At 50.8% G+C, this 22,001-nt stretch overlaps 2 protein-coding genes across 2 annotated transcripts in view; one reads left to right on the forward strand and one right to left on the reverse strand.

Annotated features, from left to right (window-relative positions):
- Window positions 1-2,900: 2,900 nt before the first annotated feature.
- On the reverse strand, window positions 2,901-14,295 carry KLHL28 (kelch like family member 28). Its single transcript, XM_054971070.1, has 5 exons — window positions 14,115-14,295; window positions 10,956-11,854; window positions 8,619-9,062; window positions 6,039-6,247; window positions 2,901-3,217 (listed from the first exon to the last, which is right to left on the reverse strand). Exons 2-5 carry the CDS (start codon window positions 11,852-11,854, stop codon window positions 3,054-3,056), a joined length of 1,716 nt encoding a protein of 571 aa, XP_054827045.1. The 5' UTR covers window positions 14,115-14,295; the 3' UTR covers window positions 2,901-3,053.
- The window catches only part of TOGARAM1 (TOG array regulator of axonemal microtubules 1), a 35,970-nt gene continuing 28,248 nt past the window's right edge, over window positions 14,280-22,001 (forward strand). The window contains exons 1-3 of the mRNA XM_054971633.1: window positions 14,280-14,351; window positions 14,525-15,490; window positions 20,794-20,845. Coding sequence (XP_054827608.1) covers window positions 14,280-14,351; window positions 14,525-15,490; window positions 20,794-20,845 — 1,090 coding nt within the window. The remainder of the gene's footprint in view (window positions 14,352-14,524; window positions 15,491-20,793; window positions 20,846-22,001) is intronic.

The following is a 22,001-nucleotide window of genomic DNA, read 5'->3' on the forward strand; positions in this document are numbered from 1 at the left end:
TGTCAGGATGGGACAAACAGACTTTCAAAACCACAAATATTAACACGCTACTTGGGGCTGCTCAGTCAAAGCAGGGAAACTGAATTTTTGGCGGGAAAATATGCTCACAGTGGGAAGCGTTAAGGGTGGGGGTCCGTCATAGGTGTCTTCAGCAGAATAAAGGATTTCCTGTATTTGACACACAACTGGTACCTACGGCATTTATCAATTCATCAGCAAGAAGGAAGTCCATGCAGCCCCATCTCAAAATGATGGCTGTTCCCCCTCACACTTACCCGATTGTAATGCAGACACTCTGCATCACTTAACACACCTACGAAGAACCCAATTTCAATCAGCTAACAATTCTGAATACTGCCCAACAAGAATGATCCCCCCCCTTCCACATGCCCAGAAATCCTTGAGAAAAAGTTGTGACATACATAGCAACCTGGAATGCTTCTACAGGGAAAGTGCCTTCTTCCTACAGGTCAGACCTTGGAACACCGAATCTCATTCTAACAACCAGATTCAGGACTATTATGGAAACACATCCCTGGCTCAAGCATATTCAAGGTTGCTAAGAAATGTTCACGTCTGGCCAACCATTTGCAGGAGACACCAGCAACGTGGCCAAGCTCTCCTCTTAAAGCCATGTGGCTTACCTACAGAAATGCTCTTACATCTTCTCCTTCCAACACGGACTGCATCAGCCATTTTTCTCCCTCTCTCACACATCTGTCTTTCACCTGTCCCAAAATCTCACTCAGCACACAGCCCTCTTAAGAGTGGGAGAGGAGAGAGGGAGAGAGACTAAGCCAGCATCAGTTTAGTCCAGCAGTTCTGGGACTGATCAGAACAACACTGGCTGCTCTCTGCAGCCGCTCACAAGCTTTCCTTCACACAAGCCCCAAGGAAATGAATGGGTTCCCGCCCCCGCCCAGCACACACACACGCTCCCACTCACTTGCCATGAAAGTCACTGTTATTATTGCTACATAACAAGAATCAACAAGCCACTCCAGGGCTGCTTTGCAGAACAGCACGTGCTTGCCCATTACCCGCTTGAAAACTCTTCTGTGAGTATCTGAGGACCAGTTTCAGGAACTCGTATGTGCAAAGGTTTGCAGACGGGCAAGGCTTCCCCCTCGCGAGCACGTGACCCCAGGAGACAGCGGGCACGCTCCCACCTTCGGCCTGAGTGTCAGCCAGCTCCAAGGAGAGCAAGACCCCGCAAAGGGCAGCTTTCCAGCTGCCGGTCGGAACAAAGAAAGTCCCCTCACGAGAACCTCATCTTTAGATACTCTGAAGAAAAAGGCTTTTCAACCCGCCTCCTATTATTGCATGTTTGTGAATACAGAAAAAATGGAATAGTGCACACAGTCGAAGTACAAAACTAATCTGTGTCGGCAAACATGTAAAAACATAGCTGGAGTGTCACTTTAAAAGCTGAGTGCATACAAGGATAAGCCAGCCGGGCTTTGCTTCCCTCCCACCAAACGTCAGCTTGGCTTACAGGACACACACAAAGGGCTGCCTCTGCAGGCTGGGACAGGCCTCAAGTCTGACTCTTCTAGAGGGCAATCCCTCAAGCACAGGAGGGTCCCACGGACACAAGCAGGGGCCAGGGGGCAGCTCTCCCGAGGGACACAGCTGCCAATGCCCATCTATGCGGAGGGGTGGGGGGGTGGGGTGGCGCTTCCTCTCTTCAACCCCTAAAGAACCTGTTTGAATCTGATCAGCTCATCGGGAGGAAACAAAAACTTGGCTTGTTAAAGACTGGACACTTTCCGTAGGCACAGATGATTTAACGGGCATGGAAAACAAGGAACTTGGAAGAATTGCAGGCATGAGCCACCTCTGCGGCTGGCAGGGCTCCCTAAGCAGTCCGCTGCCTGCCAAGCCAGGGCTGCGATGCAGGCGCCACCGCTTCTGTCAGACTGCCCTCGGATTATTAACGCCCGTGCTAGATAGCTCACCTTTTAGCACCACGTCAGAACAGGGACACGCGAAAAATAAATCACTCTCCTGTTCTTTACAGCCGTTTGTGAGTCCATATCCACAGAGCGGCAGGGGAGGAGGGTGCTCGTCTCGTGGGCTGCAATCATCCACTCTGCTCAACGAACAGCACAAGGAGCTTTCTTCCAACACATGCGAGCTCAGGTCTCTTTGGGTAAGCTGGAGTCAGGCGCCACCACTAGCCGGGCAGAGGGGCGGGAGCACAACCCTGTGACGAAGTCTTCAGACACCGGCTCGGAAGCTTATCTGTCATTTCAGAAAACCAGGAGGCCGCGTGGGATCTGCTGCAGAAAGCTGGACCTCTGGGCTAAGCCTGTAAGCGAGGTGACTTCCCAGCCAAATAAGAACCCAAGAGTTAGAAAAGGGATGGGAGAACTTGGGCAGGTCCAAAGAATACAGGGCAAAAAGGCATTAAGTGTGCCGCCTGAAGGTTTTTACTGAAAAACCAGCCCCTCCTTATTAGGATCCCTAAACCTATTGAGGAAGTCATCCAAAAAAAAAAGGGGGGGGAGGAGGGAGGGAGGAAGAGAGAGAGTCTGGGCACACGGACTACGGCATGGATTATTTACAAACCTTGAGTTGAAGAAAAAAGGCAGCCCTTAGGTTAGTGTTTGTAAAAAACCGTGAAGCAATGGTAGTCTCCCAACGCAAAGATGTAGCCGGACCTCTACAGAAAAGACCGCCTGCGCTCAGAGGACCCCTCATCGCCAGCAAGGTTAACTAAGTCAGTTGCCTGGGAGGCGGCAGAGGCCCCAGCGGGGCCAGAGGGAATGGGGAGCTCCTACGGCTGGTTCTGGCCATGCAGCACTTCTCGTGTCGGTGACCTCGTGCGGCCTGACTCCCCGCCTGAAACCCTGCTCCACACCTCCTCCCCCCCCCCCGCCCCCGCCCACTTTTCTGGGATTAAGAACCACCAGAACCACATTCTCAGTGGGGATCAGCAGTCTGCGCTTCAAGCAAGCCTTCAGCCCTTTCTCCCGACTCCCAGGAAGGCAGCATCCGGGCCCCGTTCGCCAGGCACCTTCAAGCCAGTTGCGTCCACCAGCGCAGCCTCTTCAAAGTGCAGTCAAGCCAAAGTTGCATCGGCAATGCATCATGCCAGCCACGTCCTGCCAGGTGTCCGAGAGGGGATCGTATTTCTGGACAGTGTCCAGGTAGGAGGAACCGGAGTGGCCGCCGACCACATAAAGGTCAGTGTCAATGACAGCAGCACCAACTCCTGCAGAGGAGGAAGAGACACAAACAGAACGGCTGAGAGAGAATTTTAAAGAAAAGGTTTCTGAAGCACAAGCACACCAATGATGAGGAACTTAATCCTGTATCAATATCCGTATGATGGAGTGCAAGCCCTATCTAGTTCGATATGACTGATTTTGATGTGTGTACATAATCAGAATCTTACAGTGCCCTCCTAAGCACAGAATTATAGGGTTGGAAGGGACCACCAGGGTCATCTAGTCCAACCCCCTGCACAATGCAGGAAATTCACAACTACATCCCCCCCCACACACACACACTGACCCTTACTCCATACCCAGAAGATGGTAAAACACTGTCAGGATCCCTAGCTAAACTGGCCTGGGGAAAATTGCTTCCTGACCCCAAGGTGGTGATTGGCCTTACCCTGAGTACATACAAAGGGGCCACGAGAACGAAGCACTGATGTAACCCTTCCTTCCCTCCCTCTCAGGATCTGCCCAGGTCCACAGAAACAGCCTTGCTGTCCGATGGCCATCGAGCCTCTGCTTAAAGACCTCCAAAGGAGGAGAGCCCACCACCTCCCGAGGAAGCCTGTTCCACTGAGGGACTGCTCTAACTGACAGGAAGTCCTTCCTAATGTTTAGCCAAAAGCTCTTTTGATTTAATTTCAGCCCGTTGGTGCTGGTCTATCCTTCTGGGGCAGTGAAAACCACTCCACGCCCTCCTCTATTTGACAGCCCTTCAAGTACTTGAAGACGGTCATCCTATCACCTCTCAGTCGTCTCCTCTCCTGGCTAAACATTCCGAGCTCCTTCAACCTTTCCTCATAGGACTTGGTCGCCAGACCCCTCACCATCTTTGTTGCCCTCCTCTTGGAGATGTTCCAGAGTGTCCATATCCTTCTTAAATGGTGGTGCCCAAAACAGGACACAGTACTCTAGCTGAGGTCTAACCAGAGCAGAGTAGAGCGATACCATCGCTTCTCATGATTTGGACACGATGCTTCTGCTGATACAGCCCCAAACTGCATTTGCCTTTTTAGCTACCACATCACACTGCTGACTCATGTTCAGTGTATGGTCTACTAAGACCCCTAGATCCTTTTCATTTTTAAAAAAAAAATTTCAAAAAAATTTTTATTGGTGAGTACATAAATTTACATACATTCCCCATATTACCTAAATGATAACAACCACCCTTCCCCCCCTCCTTATTGACTTCCAACAGCTTTCCAACCCTTAACCCATCTTATCGTTTAAATTATTTTTAACTATATTCTTCTAAATCTTATATATATTGTATCCCTTATTCTAAGCATGTTCAAATTATTCTATATCTCAGATTCTCTAATATATCCATTCTATTCCTAGCTGTTTGACCAATCTATTTTTAATACAATCTTCTTAATAATAGTATTAGCTTAGATTAATTAATAACTAAATTTCCCCATTAATGGTAAAGTTACTTCTCTCCCCTTTATAAAATCACAAATTAATAATTCTCAAACTGCCACAGTCCTCCTTTCACATCCCATTTTTTTTCTAAATATTGTTTCAGTTTCCCCCAGTCTGCAATGTATTCTCCTGGATCAAGATCTTTCAGTTTTCTTGTCATTTTGTCCATTTCTGCCATGTACAACAATTTGTAAATCCAATCTTCTATAGTTGGTATTTCTTGCACTTTCCATTTCTGCACATACAAAAGTCTTGCTGCTGTAGTCATGTAAAATAGCAATGTTCTGTACTGCCTTGGAACGTCTTCCATTCCCAAGTTCAGTAGCAGCAATTCTGGGTTCTTATTTATTTGGGTTTGCAAAACCTCATTAATTATTTCTATTATATCTCCCCAGTATTGCTTAGCTACCTCACAAGTCCACCATATATGATAAAATGATCCTTCATGCTTTTTACATTTCCAGCATTTATCTGACATATTTGCATTTCCAAGCGCAACCCCTAGATCCTTTTCACCTACTGCCAAGACAAGTCTCCCCCATCCTATAATTATGCTTTTGATTTTTCCTTCCTAAATGCAGAAGTTTACATTTACAGAACTACACTCTTCTAAAGCCACTGAAGCCAAGAGGAGGACATAACTCTGTCTGGCAAAGTCAGCATACAGGATGGGCTAACCTGTTACCAAGCAAGAACAGAGAACCTACAGCACTCAGATTCCAGAGGGGTTGCTGTGTTCGTCTGCTGCTGTAAAACAAAGCATTGTGGCACTGGAAAGATTAACGACTTTATTGTGGCAGAAGTTTTTGTACACAAGATAACGTGGGCAGCTCAGGAGAACAGAACACCCCAGGAATAAGGGGCAAAGGAGTTCCCAGCAAGGTTTACTCTGGCTTAAAAGAACTCGGGTCTAGGATCTGGTGCATCCCTATAACAATAATAACCATAACGAAGACGATGATAGATTTATATACCACCCTTCAGGACAACACCCATTCAGAGCGGTTTATAAAGTATGTTATTGTTATCCCCGCAACAATCACCCTGTGAGGTGGGTGGGGCTGAGAGAGCTCTGAGAGAGCTGTGACTGACCCAAGGTCACCCAGCTGGCTTCAAGCGGAGGAGGGGGGAATCAAACCCAGTTCTCCAGATTAGAGTCCCACCACTCACAACCACTATGCCAGAGTTTTTGAAAGTGGTTTTAACTGCATCCACTCCTGATAGCATATGTTTTGCATGTTCTTATATTATGACATTGGGCTTTGCACAGCAATTTGGTTTTTGCGTGTGTATGTGTTAATGTCTGTCTGCTTGTGAACTGGCTTGCTACTGGTGATATTATGAGAGACATACACACACACCCCTCCCTCTTGGGATTCATCCTACCTGTTCTGGGTTCCTTCATTGGCCGACAAACAATCCACTGGTTTTGGTGAGGGTCGTATCGCTCAATGCTGGATAAGTGAGAAACTCCGTTGTGTCCTCCGACTACGAAAATGAAGCCCAGCATAACTCCAACACCAAAGTTTATTCGTTTGTCAGCCATCGGAGCGACTGTTTCCCACGAGTCCTTGCTGGGATCGTATCGTTCCACACTGCAGATGGGGACAAACAGCAGGTTAATAGCACCGATTCTGTGCTGAATTAAGCACTCACGAGGCCTTCCCAACATCACTGCTGCATTTTGGGAATCTCCTGCGCTACTGCACAAGACAGGAGATACTGTCTTTAAGATATGCTGACAGCACAGAGAACCTCTGCGTACCACAAAGAAAGAGGATTGATCAGACTTCTCAAGATGGGTTTTCCCTTGGCAGGCAAAGGAGGAAAATCTGCAAAGTACTTGGTTGTAAAAGACTCCTGCCCTTGAGACTGAGAAGGAGAACAAGAAGTGGGGTAGCAGTAAAGTGGTTAGGTTGTGGCATCAGCACTCTGCTGGTTCGACTCCCTCAACTGCCATGAGCTCAGCAGGCAGCCTCGGGGAAGCCCCGCCTCTCAACCCAGCTCCCCAGCTGTATTGCGGGGATAATAACGGCACTGACTTTGTTCGCTGCTATGAGCATTAATCTGTCTAGAAGAGCAGTATATAAGTGCAGTTATTATTATTACATCCAACAACATGCCCAGCCAGATGAAAAATCACCCCACTTCATGGGCCTAAGCACCTGGATGGATAAAAGCCACGCCTGCAATCACACGCCAGCTCACCAGAAAGGTAAGAAACAGCATCTCAACAGAGAGACGATGCAGACGACGGGATCCCCGCATCCACTTTCTGCATTTGCTCAACCAAACAGAAGCACTCACGTTGGTCCTATTGTTGGCCCCACCCTTCCCCCAGGCGGTTTCACGGGGGAAAAAGAAACGCTGCCCCGTCACCCTTCCTCCACCTCTAAGCAAGGAGCCTGCCTTCTGGCTTTTCAGAGGCACTGTGCTGGGCTCCAAACCTCCTGACACTCTTCCCGCTTGTCTCTCTACTCCAGCACACCTGCTTTGTCCCAGTACTGGGTTTCAGGGAGGTGGGAGGAGGAGAGGAAGGTTTGCCCAAGGTACAGCAGGACTATCTTTTGTGCGGGGGTTTAAAGACATTTCCTTCCAAAGCTTCCTGCCTCCCCTCACCCAAAGCAACAATCCAGAATTCAAAGGATGTTTTATTTTCAGGGTTAGCATCACCACCTGCGGCAAGCCTTCAGGGAGAGCAGACGTATAAAGACCTACTGCGGGAAGGTCTAGAAGACCCACCGTGCTGAAAGAACACCTTAAAGATGGAGATTAGTAACACAGTTAATCTAAGAAATTATCAAAAATATTTTTATCCAAGCCGCTAGGCACTAACAAACCAATAACCAAAATACAATTACAGTGTTCCAAAGATAAGCCAGTCAGAATCCAACAGATCTGAGCATCAACTTGATTTAAACTACCCTGTAAGCAAGTCTGGATTCTCCAGAGTCCACACAAAATGAATGCGGAGGCGAAGCTCTCTTCTTTGTATTTCTCCAGGGAAACCCAAAGACACCAGGAAGCCAGAAGCCAACTCCTGAGCTGGAGGCCCCACAGTGGAGACGCCGGGCCGGCAGGGGAGGAGATGCAGCGACCAACTGCTCGGGGTAGTTTAAATCTAGCTGATGCTCAAATCTATTGGATTCTGAATGACTTATCTTCGGAACACTGCAGTTGTATTTTGGTTATTGATTTGTTAACGCCTAGCTGGCTTGGATAAAAATGATCAAAAATATTTTTGATAATTACTTAGATTAACTGTGTTACTAATTTCCAGCTTTAAGGTGTTCCCTAAGTGTAGTGGGTCTTCTAGACCTTCCCGCAGTAGGTCTTTACCCTGCTAGTTGCCTATTACTATGCGGTGCCCTTAGCCTTCAGGAAGAGGCCAGGCATGAATATAATTAAAGAAAGACCACCATTTCCACAGGCTAGTTCTCTACCGGCGGGGCAAAACACCCCACGGCTGGCATTCCAGACATTCCAGAGAACACACCTTCCTATTCCAATATGGCCCCCCTGCTCTCAGGGTGCGAATACTGGGATGCCCCTGCTGTATCACCAGCCATCCCTGGAGGAGCCCCTTCCTTCAAGCAAGTTGTAAAACCAAACCAACGCCGATGTGGCTGTGCTCTTAGCCTGATAAAAGGACCCCAAGCTAACACACGCAGGGATCGCTTTGTATGGGCCTCCAATTAGCAGCGTCAAACTGATTTACAGCTTCATTAACATGCAGCTCTTCTCTCACAAGATTTGCACTGAAGGAAAACATGCTGAACTCAGCTACAGGCTTTATCTGAAGATCATCAAGATTTCCTTGTGCGAATTCTCCAGAGCAAGAACTAACAAGCCCCCTGAGGGCAGCTACCGGTTGTTTGGCAGAAGATCCAGCAAGGCTGAACCCCCGAGGCACGCAAGGGCTTAGCATCCTTCTCTTCCAAGCTTCAGGGACCCCACCGCACTCACCTGTTCATATGAGCGGGGCCGTAGCCGCCAATGGCATAGATCATTCCGTCCAAAACAGCTGCAGCAAAACAACTCCGGGTTTTGCTCATGGGGGCGACGGGCTGCCACTCCTTTACTTTCGGAATGTACTTCTCCACTGACTGCAAGTAGGACTGTCCATCGTAGCCCCCCAAGGCGTAGATTTCTCGCGCCAGAACAGCCACCCCCAGCGTGGTTCTGCTCTCATTCATGCTTTCCAGCGATGCCCAGGTGTTCGTGTCAGGGTCCCAGCATTCCACAGAGCTTTCATGTTTGCGATAGCTGATGCCTTGACACATGTGGGTGGCGTTCCCTCCTATCACGTAGATCTTCTGGTCCAGAACACAAATTCCAAATTCAAAGCGAGGGACGCTGAGGGGCGCCAAACCGATCCAGGAATCATTCTGAGGAAAGTACATCTCCACACTGGGGAAAAGGAAGAACAGCAACACAAAGGGGGGGGGGGGTCATCAGTAGAAGCTGGAGCTGAAACGCTCTTGGCTCATAGCTTCCTACCCCAAAGATCTTCCTTAGACCATTCTTTCTGTTGATGTCAACAGGCTTAGAAAGGTGTGGCCCTGATTTCTCATTGGCCGCCCTTCCACTGCATAAATGTTCAAACACCCTTACTGCAACAATACAGAAATGGCGGGGGGGGGGGGGCAGTCAGCCATCAATCAAATATTTCTTGAGGGAGAGAGGAAAGTCACTTCACTTTCCAAAAAAAGAGCAAGCCCCCAGAAGGCAGCAACTGCTGCAGGCATCCCCAGTTTTTCTATAGGCCTCACCAGCTTATAGAACCCATGGATGATCTTCAAGAAGAGGCTGGATGAATACTTGTCAGAGATGCTTTAGGGTGCTCCTGCACTGGGCAGGGGGTTGGACTAGATGGTCTGTATGGCCCCTTCCAACTCTATGATTCTATGACCCCAGGAGGGGAATGCCAGCAAATCTCCTCCCACTGCTGAACTGCTGTCCCAGTGCTTCCAAGGCTCGCCCCCCTCCACGGCAACTCTCCCACCGGTTTCCGTCTTTCAAAAACGACTGTTCAGTCCAATATAAAGGGGACGCTCACAAGACAGAAGGTTTTCTCTAGGTAAACATGCATGGCCTCCGTGCCTCATTTAAACTGCGTGCCACCTGCACAAAAGGCACCTATGTGTTAATTGGCACACGAGGTTGCAGCCATTGCAGATGACGTGCTGGTGAGCTAAGTGGGCTACTCTGTGCAGGTTGCAGCACTCTTCGAATGAGACTCCAGGCCTGGGCCCAGTCATAGAGAAAAGCCTTTAAATCTGGCACCAGTGCAGTCGAGTGAGATAGATCCAGAGGAGTCAGCCGTGGTCGTCTGTAGTAGCAAAATAGCAGCTTTAAGGCTAACCAACTTTGCTGGAGCATAAGCTTTCGAGAGCCACAGTTCTCTTCGTCAGATGCATCTGAAGAAGAGAACTGTGATTCTCGAAAGCTTGTGCTACAGTAAAGTTGGTTAGCCTTAAAGCTGCTACTGGACTCTTTTCTAGTCTAGTGAGAGGAAGCCATGCTTGTAGCTCTGCTCAAATAGGCTCTTTACAGATTCCTGGGCGAGCGGCAGTTGCCTAGGGCAACCCTTGGCTCCTCCCCACCTTTGCTAAATGCGCTTCTTAAGGACCACGATATGTTGCAGGCTTGCTGCCACAGAACATGAACGACAAACTCTGGCCCATTTTGCAATTTAGAAAGGACCACGTTTGTTGTAACAGTAAGCAGGGGACCCGCAAGGGCTTCTGGAAGAAGGCAAAACCCCCATTTCCACTTCTAACAGTCCCTCTTTCCCTGCTGCTTCCATTTCCTCATCCCTCCCATTTCTGCCCCGCCCCGCCCCTGCTGCCTGCTCATCTACCTCTCTCTCACCACCGCTTGTTCAGCGTTATTTTTTATTAGCAGGCCCCATTTCAGGTTACCAAGCTTTGTTTTGTTTTTGCTAACCCTATGCAGGAATCGTTGTTCATTTGGGGGCAGGGCCCAAAGGAGTTTACACCCCTACTCTGAAATTTCCAGATTGTTTCGTAAACTCCGGTGCTCCCCTCCCCCCCGTCTCGCAGAAGCCCCTCCTCCTTTTGGCCCCACTGGGTAGGCTTTTTGATCCGCTTGAGGGAGCCACCCATGGGAATCCACCACTGCCTCCCATGGCGCTCCTTTCCCTGCCTCACGCTTACATGACCTGCCAGACCCAGGCTGTGGCCTGCCAAAGGAAGCTTCTGCTCTGTCACAGGCAACTGGACATGAGAGTGGGGAGGCAGGGCGTTAACCAGACGGCACCTGGCTGTTGCTCTTCCTCACCTTTCCAAGCAAGCAAAGAGTCCAGCTTTCCCTCCCACAGCACAGAGCACTTTAGGAGGACAGCGAGGGCGCGTCGTTAGCACCGTCTGGTAAGACAGCCTGTGTTCAGGCATGAAATGGTACTTCAGGGCTTCGTTCAGCAGGTGCTTACAGGTGTGGTCATCGCGAATGAGGTGGTTGGCTTCATAGAGCCTCGTGAGGAACTTGACGCTCAGCAGAGGCAGGCGCACACAGTGCAGCAGTTGCGCCAGGTACTTCTGGCGCTGCTGCACATCGTACTTTATCCAAGACTCCAGTGCGTAAAAGACCATCTCTTCTGTAACCACATTTAAGCAATCATTGGAAACAATTTCGTCCAGCTCAGAATGCGTAAGCTCAAAAAACTCTTCTGTCTGACAAACGTCTTCAAAGTTCTGGCAAATGTATTTGTTGGCAGCCAGGTAGAGGTCGTGGCAGCCGTACGTCTCTGCAAAGCGAGAGATCCCAATGCAATTCCCGGGATCCAGCTGGCTTTCCAGGAAAGTGCAACATTCCTTCAGCACGAGCTTAATCTGGAGCAGGTTGGCCGCCGGCAAGAGCAACTCCACGGTGTCCTGCGAGATGAAGACCGTCCCTGTGTAAGCATACTCCACGATGGCCTGCAGAGCGGCCTCCGCAATGCACTGGAATTCCACTTCCGAGTTCTCCTTCTCGGAAAGGTTGCCGCTGAACATGGCTTTGAAGTAAGGGCTGATGCTGGCCAGCACCACTTTGTGCGCGTGGATCTTGACCTCCCCGACGCGCAGGATGATGTCGCAGAGCTCATGGTGCTGTCGGAGGAGGTTGAGGCCCTGAAGGAGCTGTTCGGAGTGCAAGGGAGTTAAGTTGGCAATCATGTAGGTGGGAGACGGCTGGTCCATCTAAGGCAAAAGGAAACACGGGTGTTTAAAAATGCTGCTAAAGATGTCGTGTTAATCCCTTCCATTTAAATCAGAAAGGTTTCGGTGACGTGTTTCAGCTTTAGGCTACTTTTCAAATCCACAGCTACCATACCCTACTGCTTTCTGTTTTTTACCGTATGTCTTAATTATTGATTGTATTGTATTCGCTTGCAGTATGTAATCCGCCTGGGATCTGAATGAAAAAGGTGAACTATATATAAACACCATCAACAATAAATAAAACATCTCTCACATTCGGGCACTGTTGACTTGGGCCACTTCCTGTGTACTAAAAATCTCAAATAAATTGAGTACTACATGCCAAACTCCCAGCACTACATGCCCGACAAGAGCATCTCATTCCTTGCAGCTGAAGAACAAAACAACTCAGGCCACTCTTCTTAACTGTACAAGAACAGTGGGGGGGAAAGAGAGAACAATTTCCGTCTCACATTAACTGCTCCCCCTAAGGAGTGTTTGATTAAGCTGTTTTCAGAGGGAAAGGAAGGAAGTAAATAAATAAAAAACCAGGTTACCCTGCGAAACTTACTGGCAGCTGAAGGTATTAGCTGTCACATACAAGTCTCTTTAGGGCGTTGGTCCAGCATACCTACGGGACCGCATCTCTCCCTCTGTCTCTTAAGGGTAGCCTCACTCATCTGAACAGGGTCTCCTGCAGGTGCCAGCCTGCACACAGGTGAAATCAACAGCAGCCCCTACACAGGCTTTCTCTGTGGTGGCCCCTGCCCTGTGAAATGGCTTGCTTGAGGAAATCAGGAGCCCCCCCCCCCCCCCGACTCCCCTGTCCTGCTGCAAAAGATGCAAAACCGAATTATTCAAAAGGGTGTTTTTACTCAGAAAGGAGGGCTGTATTGTAGGGAGGGGATCTTGAAAAGATGCTTTGCTAACAAGTTAGGAACCATAGACTTCACCACTACGTTGCCTTATGACCCATCTGTTGCTTTAAGTATGAGCTGCTTGTTGCTTAAAGTATGTGCTGCTATGGGCCAGCTGTATGAGCCTACTAGGTAGTTCTTCTATGTGGTCTAATGTCAGTCCTAGAATTGCTCATGTTTTGTTCCAGCGTTTCTTCAACTCTGGATTGGATTCCTGCTAAGGCTATGTCTTTTAAACTTGTATCTATTTACCCTATGGCATTATTTATGGAAATGTCCTTGATACTGCCTGTACTAATCTCGCACTATGTAATCCATCTTGCATCTCAGTGAGAAAGGCGGACTACAAAGGACACACATACATAAACTCTCTTCAAGTGTGAGTGATGAGAGACTTCGTGAATCTTCCTTGTGGAAAAAACTGGCTTGCGGCCTGGTCAAATTCACTAAGAGTCTCAAGGATTGTTCTTCATTCTCAGAACGAGGCTGCAGCACCTCCTGTGATCTTGTTCATGAGCCTTGATGAAGTCGTCTCATCAATGTTACTGTTTGGGCAAAGAGAAGGGAAATGAGACTAAGAAAAACAGCAGTGGAGGGGGGGGGGGGCAGTTCTAGCAAGTTCTGAACATGCCCCCCCCCCAAACGGGGCCGCTTTTCAAAAGAAGTTCTCTTGCTTTTGTGGCACTCTTCTTGGGCCTGGGCTCCGCTGCACCCTCTTCGGCACTGGGAGCATTGCCAAGAGGCTCCCTCCAAGCGAACTCCTGGTGTCGCTTCTGAAAACTCCCAAAGTCCAAAGCGGCCCAGTGCCGCTTCCAAGGGGATCTTGCTGCAGGTATGTGTTGCAAGGAGGGGCTCTCAGGACCACAGACTTCACCACTATGTTGCCTTATCTACTGCCTGTTGTCTTAAATATATGAGCTGCCTGTGCTTCTTGCGGTCTAATGTCAGCGCTAGAATTGCTTGTGTTTTCTTTCAGCGTTTCCTCACATCTGTATTGGATCCTTGCTTACGCTCTGTCTTTGTGAAGTTGTGTTTATTTACCCTATGGCATGGTTTATGGAGATGTCCTTGCTACTGCCTGTACTGATCTCGCACTGTGTAATCCGCCTTGAGTCTCAGTGAGAAAGGCGCACTATGAATGGCACACATCAATGAATACGAAGAAGTGTTCCCGGGCTGGCGTGTGGAACTCACTGACACGAGACAGGGGGTGGGCACTGGGGCGGGGGGGGGTGAAGGGGAGACGGGCTGCCAACCTCCAGGGGGCGGCTGGAGATCCCCCATCTCCAGCCAGGGGCGGGCCCTGCCTCCCTTCCCCCGTCGCGGGGCGCGCATAGCCTCACCGGAGTCGCGGGCGCGGGGCCCGGGGCAGGCGTGGGCGAGCAGGCGGCGGCGAGCAGGCGGCGGGGAAGGCGCCCCTGGCTCCTCTCAGGCCCCTCCACAGGAGCGGAGACGGAAGGCGCGTCAGAGGCGCCCGGCTTGCGACCGAGGGGAACGGGAAGCCCCGGATGTCCGAGGAGGACTACAGCTCCCGGCGTGCCCTGCCCCTCCGTCGCGCCGGCGCAGGGCGGCGTGCGTGCGTGCGTGCATGCGTGCGTGGCGAGGGCGCCGCCGCCGCCGCCGTTTCCCTGGAGACGGCGATGCTCCCCTGCGCGGGGCTGCCGGCCGGGCCGCGGCGGGGCTGCTGCTGCTGCTGCTGCTGCTGCTGCTGCTGCTGCGGCGGGGCGGCGGCGGCGGCGGCGCGCTGGCGGAGGCCGAGGCGGAGGCGGAGGGCGCGGAGGCGGCGGCGGCGGCGGCGGCGGAGGGGGGCGGGCTGGTGCCGCGGGAGCTGCGGGCGCGGCTGCAGGACGCGGGCGACTACCGGGCGCGGGTGGGCGCCATGGCGCAGCTGAAGCGGGCGCTGGCCGAGGGCGGGCCGGGCCTGGCGCTGCCGGCGGGGCTGCTGGGGCTGCTGGCGGGGCTGCTGGGCGACCCCAACTTCAAGGTGGCGCTGGGCGCGCTGGAGGCGCTGGGGCTGCTGGCCGCCCGCCTGGGCCCCGCCGCCGCCGCCGCGCCCGCCCGCCTGGACGCGCTGGTGGCGGCGGCGGCGGGGCTGCTGGGCGACCCCAAGCCGGCCGTGCGCGGCGAGCTGCAGCGGCTCTTCCTGGGCCTGATGCGCGCCGCCGGCCCCGGGCCCGTGCTGGCCCGCCTGCTGCGCCCCGAGCGCCTGGGCCACCGCCGCGCCCGCGCCCGCGAGCTGGTGCTGGGCCTCTGCGCCGCCGCCCTGCTGGCCTTCCCGCCCGCCCGCCTCGACCTGCCCGCCCTGGCCGCCGCCCTGGCGCCCGCCCTGGCCGACCCCAAGCGCCGCGTCCGCCACGCCGCCCTCGAGGCCTGCGCCGCCCTGGCCGCCGCCCTCGGGCCCGCCCGCCGCCCGCTCCTGCTGCGCGCCGTCGACGCCGTGGAGCTGCGGCCCGGCGGGCGGGGCGCCCTGGCCGCGCTGCAGGCCCGCCTGGCCCGCAAGGCCCTGCCGCGCCTGGCCCCGGACGGGCGCCTCGAGTACGCGCTGCCCCTGCCCGGCCCGGGCCCCGGCGCCGACACCGACTGGCTGCTGGGCCCGCCCCGCACCCAGAGCGCCCACGCCGGGCCCGGCCCCGAGCCGCCCCCGGCGCCCCCACGCAGGGTGCTCAGCGCCGGCAAAGGCAAGCTGCCCTGGGAGAGCCCGGCCCCGGCCGAGCCGCAGGTGAGGAGGCGCCCGGAAGGGTGTCTGGGTGTGTGTGTCTGGGTGCGCCTCATACTCAACACACGCCAAGCTCGCCCGTCCCCCCAGCATGGCCGCGCGGGGAGGGAGCGCAAGAGCCAGGCGCCGGCCACAAGGGCAGTGCTCGGCAGGATGCCTGGAGTGGGCAGGTAGGCAAGACTGCGCTAGACCGGGCACCCAAGGGTCAGGGCCAGCCAGCAAAGGACTGACTCGTAGGCCTCTGTTAGAGCTGATCGGGAGAAGGGGGCACCTCCTCGGCTGGGGATCCCAGAGCTGTCACTCTTCGGAGCTTGGGAGGAAACTGAAAGCCCAGGACTGAGGCGCCGGCAGCATGTGCAGTGTTCCGGTGCAAGCCCAGGAGGGTGCTTGGAGTGACCCGGTAGGCTAGACTGTGCTAGACCGGGCACCCAAGGGTCAGCGCCAGCCAGCAAAGGCCTGACTCCTAGGCCTCTGTTAGAGCTGATCGGGAGAGGGGGCACCTCCTCGGCTGGGGATCCCAGAGCTGTCACTCTTCGGAGCTTGGGAGGAAACTGAAAGCCCAGGACTGAGGCGCCGGCAGCATGTGCAGTGTTCCGGTGCAAGCCCAGGAGGGTGCTTGGAGTGACCCGGTAGGCTAGACTGTGCTAGACCAGGCACCCAAGGGTCAGGGCCAGCCAGCAAAGGATTGATTTGTAGACCTCTAATATGCATGTGGTTAATCATATACAGTTTAGCTTTCAAGATAAGATAATGTTTTGCTCTCCAGGTATTAGATCTAATCACCTTCTGATGCAGGCTGCATTTCAGACATGCGGCAACCAACCAGAAAACCTATGTCCATATAAGTTTTTATTAGCTTACCTGCTCTCACAAAGGCATATCAATCACATCGGCCCTAAAGAAGTGAACTGTGACTCACAAAAACTCATACCCTACCACAAACGTTAGTCTTGTAGGTGTTACTGGACTCTTGTTCTTTTCAGTAGGCCTTGGAGAGGAGTAGAGAAAAGATAAAACACTTATTTCCCCAAAAGCTTGCTTGCTTGATCATAGGCTGGAAGCTGGACTCCAGAGCACCTCTCCACAGCAGTTGATACGCACACCCATCCTGTGATGTTCTTGTGATTCTTAACTTGCTCTACTCCCATATATCCAGAGGAATTAGCCGTGTTAGTCTGTAGAAGCAAAATCAAAAAGAATCCAGTAGCACCTTTAAGACTAACCGACTTTACTGTAGCATAAGCTTTCGAGAATCACAGTTCTCTTCGTCAGATGTGGGATCTGACGAAGAGAACTGTGATTCTCGAAAGCTTATGCTACAATAAAATTGGTTAGTCTTAAAGGTGCTACTGGACTCTTTTTGATTTTACTTCCATACAGTTTATGTTCTGATGCATCAGAAGAGCTCTGTTGAGGCAGCCCAAAGCTCCATCTAGTCTAGCATTTAGCCACCAACCCACAGTGGCAGCCAGAAACCTCCAGGAAGCCAATGAGTTAGTTGGGCATGCAAGCAGTAGCCCTTCTCTGCTGCTCTCTGTTCCCAACTTATTGGCCCACAGACAGTCTCTGTGCCATTGAAGTTAATTGTCCAGGAATTTATCTGGTTCCCACTGGAGCTGCCCCCAGGGGCCTTCTGGTATGAGACAGGCCGGTGGCTGTCCTCCCTGCAGGAGGCAGCACTTGGCAGTTTTGCAGAGCCTTCTGGCCCAAACTACTAGGCTGCATTGCCATACAGTGTGCAACCTGGACCATGTCTATCTTCTGCGCTGCTGTTTCAGGGATCCTTAGAAATCTGATTAACACAGCTGTACAGTGTAGGGTGCAGCACTATTGTGCATGTCTGTGTAGCATGACAGTGGCCTTTTATTTCTCCGTTAGGGAACCATTTACTAAAATTCTAGCTTGCTGATCAATATAAATGCTTTGCATTCCATTTAAAAACTCAGTTCCACTGTTCATACTTCGTAGTACTTTCATCAAAAATTTCCAAGGCACATTATCAAAAGCTTTCTCTGCATCCAGGAACATAAATGTCATTATATTGTCGAAGGCTTTCACGGCCGGAGAACAATGGTGGTTGTGGATTTTCAGGGCTGTATAGCCGTGGTCTTGGCATTGTAGTTCCTGACGTTTCGCCAGCAGCTGTGGCTGGTATCTTCAGAGGTGTAGCACCAAAAGACAGAGATCTGTCAGTGTCACAGTGTGGAGAAGATGTTGGCAGGTAATTTATATCTACTCAGGAAAGTGGGTTTGGGCTGAGCCATCCTGTAAGAGTTTCCCAGGGTGTGGAATGCTAATGGAGGGAGGAGGTTCTTTTGCATATGGATTGGTGCTTGATATGCTAATCTTCTCTGCAGGGCTATTGTGGGATGTGGAGTATTTCGTTAGCCTGGTGTTTTGCAGGGCTGGAAGCCATGCTCCATTCTTAAAGTCTCATCTTTCCTGTTGAAGTTTTGCTTATGCTTGTGAATTTCAATGGCTTCCCTGTGCAGTCTGACAAAGTAGTTGGAAGTGTTGTCCAGTATTTTGGTGTCCTGGAATAAGATACTGTGCCCTGTTTGAGTTAGGCTATGTTCAGCCACTGCTGATTTTTCAGGTTGTCCAAGTCTGCTGTGTCTTTCATGTTCTTTTATTTTTGTCTGGATGCTACGCTTTGTGGTCCCGATGTAAACTTGTCCACAGCTGCAGGGTATACGGTATACTCCTGCAGGGGTGAGGGGGTCTCTACTGTCTTTTGCTGAACGTAGCATCTGTTGTATTTTTCTGGTGGGTCTGAATACTGTTTGTAGGCTGTGCTTTTTCATAAGTTTTCCCACCTGATCAGTGATTCCTTTGATATATGGCAAAAACACTTTTCCTGTGGGAGACTGTTTTTCCTTAGTTGTTTGATTTGTCCTTGGTTTACTCGCTCTTCTGATTTCATTTCTAGAGTAGCCATTTGCTTAAAGTGCGTGGTTTAGTTGATTAATTTCCTCGTTGAGAAAGTGCGGTTCACATATCCGTCTTGTACGGTCTACTAATGTTTTCATTATGCCTCTTTTCTGTCGGGGGTGGTGATTGGAGTTTTTGTGTAAGTACCGATCAGTGTGAGTTGGTTTCCTGTAGACCTTGTGACCTAACTGAAAGTTTGCTTTGCGGATGACCGAAGTATCTAGAAATGAAAGTTTCCCCCCGATTTCTTTCTCCATGGTGAATTGTATGTTCAGGTGGATATTGTTGAGGTGGTTTAAAAACTCCATCAATTCTTCCTTACCATGGCTCCAAATGATAAAGGTATCATCTACGAACCGGAACCATACACTAGGTTTGTGGGGTGCTGATTCTAGAGCTGTTTTTTCAAAATGTTCCAATTAAAAGTTTGCTATAACTGGGCTGAGAGGGCTCCCCATGGCCACCCCATCCATCTGTTCATAGAATTTGTTATCCCGTTGGAAGTAACTGGTTGTCAGACAATGGTGGAATAAGGCTGTTACATCCTCTGGAAAAATCTGATTAATAAGTGTGATTGTGTCTTTTACTGGAAACTTAGTAAACAGGGACACAACATCAAAACTGACCAGTATGTCCTGTGGATTGAGTTTCAGAGAACTGATTTTGTTGATGAAATGTGCTGAATCTTTGATGCAAGACGTGGTTTTTCTGATGTGGTCCTGTAGAAGATTGGCCAGATGTTTAGCTAATTCATATGTCGGCGAACCAATGGCACTCACGATGGGTCGGAGTGAGACTGAATCCTTATGAATTTTAGGGAGTCCATATAGTTGTGGTGGCTGTGCTTCCGTCTTGCATAGTTTTCTGTGCATGTTAGGATGAAGTGAAGTATATTGTGATTGCTTGGTTCATAGCATACATACCTTAACCCTTCCCTCTGAGAGGTAGGAAAAATAAAATTTGAAGGTGGAAAATAAACTGTAGTAAACAAAATAAACAATGCAAACCAATGAAGAGTTACTCCAGTCTAAGCCCACTGAAATCAATGGGCTTAGTCTGGAGTAACTCTGTTTAGGATAGCATTGAAAGTTTATTACTTGGACTGAAACACTCATACAGTCAACAGGTAGGGACTGACAATAGGTCGAGATAGTAAAAGTTTCATTATACCTTGTTTTAAGCATTTCATACATTCTGAAAGAATAAGAAATAATAGTTTTTTTTCCAGTGCTCCCACACCTACACTTCTGTTCTTTCCCCAGGTTTTCGTGTCTCTAACAAGTACTTCCCAAACATGTAGGATAAATCTTTTCTACTGCCTACATTTAAGAGTTAGCTGGTAAATTGAAAGTAAGTTGTAAGGCAGAGTAATTCAGGGTCTGAAACTGTTTTCTGGAGTAATGGAGGAAACACGAGTAATTATTAATTTTTAGTGCATTCCAATGAGTTCAGTTTGTTACAAATTAACATGTGGTGGCTAAAGGTATTTAAGGCATCAGCAAATTAGTAATGGGGGAATGAGAAGGGGGAGTCACAGAAATGGAGCACATATTGGGAGGGAGCAGTTGGGAAATCTGTGTCTGATGCACAGCGAGTCGCCCTGCTGAGGTACATTCAAAATCTTTCTCAGGACTCCTCCATTTCCACAGGTGATCATCAGTTCTCAGAGGTGGAGTAGGGGAGCAGATCGGGGAAATTACTTTGGTCTTTATTTAGAAAACTTCTGTGCTGTCTCTCCAGAGGCACGTACAGATTGCAATGTGGACAAATTGGAACAGGTGCAGAGGAGAGCGATGAGGACAATCCCTACGAGGAAAGACGGGGGGACCTGGGAATGTTCAGTTTGGAGAAGAGGTCAAGGAGAGGCATGACTGTTCTCTTTAAGTATTTAAAAGGCTGTCACTCGGGTAGGAAAGGAACTGTTCCTGTTGGCAGCAGAGGATAGGACTGGAAGTAAGAGGTTCAACTACAGGAGGGACGGTACCAGGAAAAAAGTTCTTCCCGTTAAGAGTAATCCAGCAGTGGAATCGGCTGCCTCGGGATGTGGCGGGTCCCCCCTCGTTGGCAGTCTTCAAGAAGCAGCTGGACCAGTCCTTGTCAGGGATGCTTTAGGGTGCTCCTGCACTGGGCAGGGGGTTGGACTAGACGGTCTGCAAGGCCCCTTCTAACTCTAGGATTCTATGATTCTATAAGAAATCCAACCAGGTCAGAATTGTCATCTGATGACTTAACAGTTCATCTGAAGATTAAATAGTCTCCAGATGCAGCAGTCTTAACTAATTGCAAACGGACAGGCACATCTCACTTGGTCTCCTGTGGGAGGGCATGGTTAATCGCTGTATTTTAATGCCGTCTCTTTTGTGTTCCTCTTGCAGCCCTTGTCATCAAACGATTTCTTTCATTCTTCAAAACTGAGGCCTTCTCAGGGTAAGCCAGCTGAGCGTGACGTGCGAAATGCGTGTGAAGCCCTGGGGTGTCTTGGCCATGCTTTTGTGACTCACAAGACTACTTGTGAAAGGCTTACTTCTAGGATGTAAGAGCTACACAGCTTCTTACAGAGCCCCCAGGCCAGACCCCCAAGGCTAAGGGCCACAGAGCAAGAGCCTCTGGCAGGGAGGAACTTACCCTCTACCTGAATTGCCCAGATTCTGTGTGAGAAGCCGGAAGTACTGCACCCCTGTGTGAGGACTGCTCATGCGTGGACACTCAGCAGCTTTTTGGGTCACCCCTCCCCTCGGCCACTCCCCCCCCCCCGGAATTCCTGCAGAAGCAAACAGTCACCCCCTCATCCTTTATCCAAGAGGAGGCAGCCGGGGACACAGCATAGGCCGTACAATGCAGGAGAATGCTGCGGCCCTTGCCAATTCCAGTGCCCAAACTCATTTATCTTTCTGCACAAAGCTGTCAGGAGTTCCTGCAGACTCTTCAAAACTGAGCTTGGGCTGCTGAATGTACAGAACTGGCTGCTTTAACAGGGTTCCTTTGTGCCTAAACGGTGCCCGTGGTTGCCACTGAAACCAGGCAACAGGCCCCTTTCAGGAGAAGCGCTAGATGCCAGACGAACCAGCTATACAGAAATAGTGGTGTCAAAATATGCCTGTTTTTTTTTTAAAAAAAGAATGCTCTCCTCGTAGCTCTTCTATTATAATTTGAGCATGTGGCTCTTCATGTTTTCTTTTAACAACCATGATAAGGTCAGGAGAAAGAGATGTTGATGCAGTTGGAAGGGGATGAAAAGTATTTAAAAACTAGCAACAAAGCCTGTTGTGGTAAAAAAATAGAACGGGTTCTAGAAACCTGGGATTGGGGAGGGCTGTCAGATGGGGGGCATGGAAGGGCTGGCAGGCACAGGGGGCATGGAAGGGCTGGCAGGTAGAGGGGGCATGGAAGGGCTGGCTGGCGGGGCATGGGAGGGCTGGCAGGCAGAGGGGGCATGGAAGGGCTGGCAGGTAGAGGGGGCATGGAAGGGCTGGCTGGCGGGGCATGGGAGGGCTGGCAGGCAGAGGGGGCATGGAAGGGCTGGCAGGTAGAGGGCATGGAAGGGCTGGCTGGCGGGGCACGGGAGGGCTGGCAGGCACAGGGG

This window comes from Eublepharis macularius, chromosome 2 (genome assembly GCF_028583425.1).
Source record: "Eublepharis macularius isolate TG4126 chromosome 2, MPM_Emac_v1.0, whole genome shotgun sequence".
Lineage (NCBI taxonomy): Eukaryota > Metazoa > Chordata > Lepidosauria > Squamata > Eublepharidae > Eublepharis > Eublepharis macularius.

Excerpts from the sequence above, each read along its gene's own strand:
- KLHL28 (XM_054971070.1), bottom strand. The coding sequence starts at position 11,854 with ATGGACCAGCCGTCTCCCACCTACATGATTGCCAACTTAACTCCCTTG. Across the intron at positions 9,063-10,955 it reads CTCTTTGCTTGCTTGGAAAG|TGTGGAGATGTACTTTCCTC; the intron begins GTGAGGAAGAGC and ends CCTTTTCCCCAG. Across the intron at positions 6,248-8,618 it reads GGCCCCGCTCATATGAACAG|TGTGGAACGATACGATCCCA; the intron begins GTGAGTGCGGTG and ends CCCCATCTGCAG.